The sequence below is a fragment of the Balaenoptera ricei genome, chromosome 6 (assembly GCF_028023285.1).
Source record: "Balaenoptera ricei isolate mBalRic1 chromosome 6, mBalRic1.hap2, whole genome shotgun sequence".
NCBI classification, from domain to species: domain Eukaryota; kingdom Metazoa; phylum Chordata; class Mammalia; order Artiodactyla; family Balaenopteridae; genus Balaenoptera; species Balaenoptera ricei.
Window position 1 is genome coordinate 15,189,791 of NC_082644.1, and position 5,608 is coordinate 15,195,398.

General features: G+C 49.8%; 1 protein-coding gene across 1 annotated transcript; it reads left to right on the plus strand.

The window, feature by feature from the left end:
- Positions 1-715: 715 nt before the first annotated feature.
- NKX3-1 (NK3 homeobox 1) lies at positions 716-5,241 on the plus strand. The gene is made up of 2 exons (XM_059926250.1): positions 716-1,098; positions 2,319-5,241. The coding sequence occupies exons 1-2, from the start codon at positions 780-782 to the stop codon at positions 2,717-2,719; spliced, it is 720 nt and encodes a 239-aa protein (XP_059782233.1). The 5' UTR covers positions 716-779; the 3' UTR covers positions 2,720-5,241.
- Positions 5,242-5,608: the final 367 nt, after the last annotated feature.

The window sequence follows — 5,608 nt, forward strand, 5'->3', positions numbered from 1 at the left end:
AGGGTAAGTTACATACATCATGGGCCTTTGCCCCTACATACTTTAGTGTTTATTTCCGAAGAATATTCTTTTATACAATCACAATACTCTTACCAATTTCAGTAAATGTAACACGGATTCAATACTTTTAGCCATTGGTCCTATTCCATTTTCATCAACTGCCCAATAACGTCCAGTACAGAATCCAGCCTGGGGTCAGGTACTGCACTTACCTGTCATGTCTCTTTGACAGACTTAGGTTTAGTAGATCCAGCTTTGCTACCATTGTCTCCTTGTCAACGGGCACCCAGAATTCTCATCTGTAAGGTGGGATGTTGGTAATTGCCCCACCTATTTCTTTGTGAGTAAACAGAGTTAACAATCTCTAAGAACTAAGTGGAGTATTTCTCTTCTGCATCATGATTTCCCAGAAGCAGCTAAACATATTGTGGGTTGGGGCAGAAGAGACCCGCTTTGGTTTTCTCTACCAGCCTGGGAAAACGACGTAGGGAGGAGAGAGGCGAGCCAGGATCCTGGAGAAGAAGGAACTTCGGAAGAAATCCTCTATGAAATACACGACCCAGACTGTGCGAGGGACTCCCCTTTTCCCTCACCTGGAGCGCCGGGCGGCCAATCAGCCGCGCGGTTCGGGCGAGCGGCCAATGGGAAGGCGGCGCGGCGCGCCCCTAAGGCTATAAGTTCCCGGGGCCGCGGAAAGTGAAAGTGGTGCCGGAGCGGCTAGCTCAGCCTGGGCGCAGCAGCGGGGGCCTGAGCGTGGGCGCCGGAGCCGAACCTCGGGGATGCTTCGGACTCCCGAGCCGCGGCCCGGGGAGGCGGGGGCAGCTAGCTGCAGCCCCCGGGCCGCGCCGCCCACCCAGTCCAAGCCGCTCACCTCCTTCCTCATCCAGGACATCCTGCGGGAAGGCGCTGATCGGCGCGGAGGTCACGCGGGCAGCCCGCAGCCCCCGCCGCAGCCCCCGCGCCAGCCTGACCGGAGGCGAGACCCTGAGCCGGAGCCCGAGGGAGGAAGAGGCGGCGCCGGGGCGCCGGAGGACCAGCCGAGAACCCGGCCCCGCGCTGCGCGCGGGGAGGCCGAGCAGCCGGCGGAGACCGAGCCAGGTATGCCGGCGAGGCTGGCGAGGCCGGCCTGAGCCTGGGTGGGTCCTCCCGGAAGGGCGGGCCGGTCCGCTGGCCGAACGGGCGTGAGGGCGGGTTCTAGGTGGACCTCCCGAGCTCCGGCTGCAGGGATGCGGGGCCCCGCGGCGACTGGCGAAGGGACCTCACGGCCTCCGCCACGGGCGCGCCTCGGAGATTAACCATGACCCCAGCGTCAGGGCGGCGCAGGATTTAGACATGGGCTTGACTCGCCCGGCAAGGGTTCTCCGCTCCCCGGCGTCAAAAGGCGAGCGCGCACGAAGCGCCCACCGTGCTCCAGTGTCCCAGAAGGAAACCCCAACATCGCTCCCAGCCACAGTGCGACCCTTGATCGGCGCCAGCCCCATGTTACTTCTGGGCAGTTACGATAATTAACATATAACGAGTTATTGATAATAGCGTATTAATATTAATAAATCAGGGTTTGACCAGCAAAGATGCCCTTTGCTTCCCAGTCCCACGGGCAATAAAACAGTAAGTCTAGGAGCCCCTCTGGTCTTTAGGAGTTATAACGTGGGAACGCTTAGAGTAGACTTACTTTCTTTCCCATCAGTTTTTTTTTAAACTGAGATAAAATTGGTACATAAGATTATATTAGTTTCAGGTGTACAACACAATAATTTGATCTTTGTACACACTACAAAGTGATCACCACGATAAGTCTAGGTACCAGCCGTCACCATACAATAGACACCCTTCTTATGAGGCATCCTACCGGCTGGTTGAGAAAAAAAGGGGGGGGGATAAAGCCAGAGAATGAACTTTCCTACCACACAAGCCCTCTCTTGCCACCCGGATGTTAACACCGGGTGCCTTTGGGGCCCGCTTTACCGGGTGTCTTATTTCTCAGAGTTTTTCCTGCCTCCCTGCTCCCGCTTTTCCTCAAGACATATGCAGAATCCCTATTTCATTCTACTGGATGATACAGCAGGAAGTTCTAGCAGTAACTGCTCCTACTTTGGGGACTTGATGACTAGTAGAAAACTAACACATAATCTACATATGCACTCACTGCCCACTCAGAGAGTTCCTTAGTCCTGTGAAAAAAGTGCAATGTATCTAAACCGACAGTGGGCTGTTTGTTCACTCACCAGAAGAGATAAGGGTGGATTGAATTCTGTACTCTTCCGTGCTAATATGTAACGTTTTCCTTCCCATCCCTGCTTCTCCCCTCTCGTTTCCAGATAGGCACTTTGAGGCTTATCTGTTGGACGCCTTACCGAGCCTGCCCCCAGCCCCCAAGCAGCCACAGAAGCGCTCCCGGGCCGCCTTCTCGCACACTCAGGTCATCGAGTTGGAGAGGAAGTTCAGTCACCAGAAGTATCTGTCAGCTCCCGAAAGGGCTCACCTGGCCAAGAACCTCAAGCTCACGGAGACCCAAGTGAAAATATGGTTCCAGAACAGACGCTATAAGACCAAGCGGAAGCAGCTCACCTCAGACCAGGGAGACCTGGAGAAGCATCCTTCCTTGCCAGCTCTGAAAGAGGAGGGCTTCTCGCGGGGCTCCCTCATCTCCATGCATAACACCTGCCCTTACTACCCCTACCTTTACTGCTTGGCAGGCTGGAGCCCAGCTTTCTGGTAACGCCGCCGACAACCACGAGGGATCAAGAACTGCCTTCCCCAGGTGGTCCCTCTGGAAGGCAAAAGGGCCCCGGGGTCAGGGAAGGCTGAGCAGGAAAAGGCACAAGACCAAAACTGTTGGAGGTTTGCATGGAAATCCCAGATTCCTCACTGGTGGGCCAATGAAAGATCTGGGACAGGGAATGCTTTAATATCCAAAGAGTTCCCCCAACACAGAACGTAGGTCATTTTTGCTTTTAGAGACCTGCTTGAAGTAGAGAGGGATAAAGCCAAGTGCTGTTTCTAGCACTTCGGGTGATTTTGTAGGGGGTGTCCACACCACTTCCGAGGATTCTGTTTCCTCCAACTCCACCCTCTTGTGTAACTGGGTATCCACTCTGAAAGAGCACACCCGAAGGGGGAGGGGGGCGGGGAAGGACGGCTAATAAGAGGACGTCACCTACTGAATTCAACTGAAGGTCAAAAGCCTCTCGTTGGCCTTGGGCTATGACCAAGGTTTCTCTCTGTCCCTGGAAGAGAGAGGGAAATGGAGAATCCCACAGAGAAGCCTGTCGTGCTCAGCGCAGGTTGGCACGGGATATGGAGGTGGGTAGGAAGAGATGAAAATAGAAGCTTCTTATTATTCCTTTTTAAATAATATGCCCACTTAAGTATTTATAGGGTGGCCCAAGCAGAACAAGAAGCACTCACTGTGGTCTTAAGACAAAGCTGTATAAACAGAGCTCTACTGCAGGAGGCGGGCCCAGGCCAGGAGAATCCCTGCGTGTCCAAGACAGCGGTCTAAGGAGGAGCCTCTGCAATGCTGCTGGGGGGGAGCATTGCATTTTTTTTTTTTTAATTAGCGAAAGGTAAAAAAGCCTCTTCTGACCTTTTTGCTCTGGGTCCGAGAATTTAGAATGAGAAGATTCCTGGAGTTTTCAGGCTGTAATTCATTCTACACCATGACAGATCACATAATTCCTTAAGCTCCTTCCTTTCCCCTATCTTTTATTTTTTGTTCCCTTTCCACAAGTCACCCACTGCAGTTCTTCGTTTAGTCTGATTGCACCTAACATACACCTTCCTTATTTAGCCCGAGATCTGGTCTTTTTTTTTTTTTTCCCCAAAGTTTTATCTCTCCTGGGTTTAAAAAAAGTAGGGAGGGAGCAGATTCTGAATTGGCTAAAAGACATGCATTTTTTTAAAAAAACTAGCGATTCTTATGTCTTTCCTTTAAAAATATACAGCATTAAATCCCAAATCCTATTTAAAGACTTGACAGCTCCAGAAGGTCACTGCTGCTTTTATAGGACTTTCTGGTGGCTCTGTTGTTACAGCTCAAAGTCTGAGAACCCTTTGGGATCCCTGCAGGCAGAGGAGGTAAGAGGTATCGAGCTTTCACACTCAAGGAAGAATACAGCGCAGAGTGAAGGGTCAGGCGCCCGTAGAGCTGTCTAGTGGAAATTGAAGGCTCAGGGGTGGAGCGTGGAGAAAAGGGGCCTGGACCTTAGAAAGCCCCATCTCCTAAGCAAGCTGACCGGGCTGATGGCACTTTGCAGGAAGGAGCTCAGAAAAAGGAAACAGTTTTCAAAACACATTATTGCGTCTTCCATCACCAAACAATGAAACTGTCCAAATGCTTCAGGAACTGTGTTTAGTGCTTATAAAAAAAAAAAAGGGTCCCCCCAAATGAGTCACCTGGTGACTTCAGAGAGAATGAGAAGAGGGCACAGGAGAAATTTGGCCACCCTTCTGTTTTTATCCTATAATCTCAGGTGACCTGGGAGAGGGGAGACATCGGAATGAAAAAAAGCCAGTTGCTAATGAGGTACCCTGAGGCCTGGAAATCTCTTGATCCCACTACTTAATTCTGTTCAATGAGAAACCTTTCAATTTCCTCCTATTAAAAAGGTCCAATTTACTGTTGGTGGCAAAACTGCCAAAGTCGATAGAAAGTTGGCTCGTTTCATCCCATTTCCTATGGTTTGAGCTCCACATTGAAATACTGTCGAATGCCACGTGTTGCCCACACAGAAAGGGGAGCGCAGAAGGCAGTGCAGCCTAAATTGCTTTTCTCCCTCTCACACGTCTTCTAAGATAAACGTTCAGTGCTCGCTCTCTGGTCAGTACCCTTCCTCTCCCTCCCTCTGCGTTGAATTCTTTCAACCCCCAAACCTGCAAGTATTAAACATTTCACTGTGATGTATATTGTGTTGCAGAAAGAAAAAAATAAGTCTTTGTTTAGAATTCTTTGGTTTGGTGAATCCATCTTGCTTTTCCCCCATTGGAACTAGTCACTCACCCATATCCAAACTGGTAGAACAACCTTTGAAGAGCTAGTATATCCGTATCTGATAGGTAAACTGGAGGGTACCCCACCCTGCCAGACCACTTCACCCAGACAACCTGTTTCTATCCTGTTTAATAAATCGGTTTGGGTTCTCCACGTGCACAACAAACTCTGCTCCAATCTGTAACACACAAACCTGTGAGTTGAAGTTTAGTAAAGTACACCGACCAAACTTTATATTTCTATGTATTTTTTGCAACACCTGAGTATTTTTTAAATAAAGTACTGTGTTGTTTTTAGACATATCTGTGTGTGATTTTCTGCTTCCTAAAGACTGAATGCTATTGAGTTTCTGTGTTTCTGATTACCCTGTTCTCCCACTCTTCACCTGCCTGACTAAGCTATGGAGACGGAATAATCAAAAGAAGCAGTAGCTTAGTGGATAGCAGAGGATGGTCATTCTTTTATAAATGCTCTGGCCTCCGTTACTGGTTAATCACATGGAGGGGAAAGAAATGTCTGTGTCATTTTAATAATCACCTGCTTTAGCCCAGGGATACCTTTGGTTTAGAGAATGTCAGGTATTTACTTAAATTTCTTGAAGACCCTGAAGGGAACATG

Coding starts and splice junctions, on each gene's coding strand:
- NKX3-1 (XM_059926250.1), top strand. CDS start 780: ATGCTTCGGACTCCCGAGCCGCGGCCCGGGGAGGCGGGGGCAGCTAGC. Junction 1,099..2,318: donor GCCGGCGGAGACCGAGCCAG/GTATGCCGGCGA, acceptor TCTCGTTTCCAG/ATAGGCACTTTGAGGCTTAT.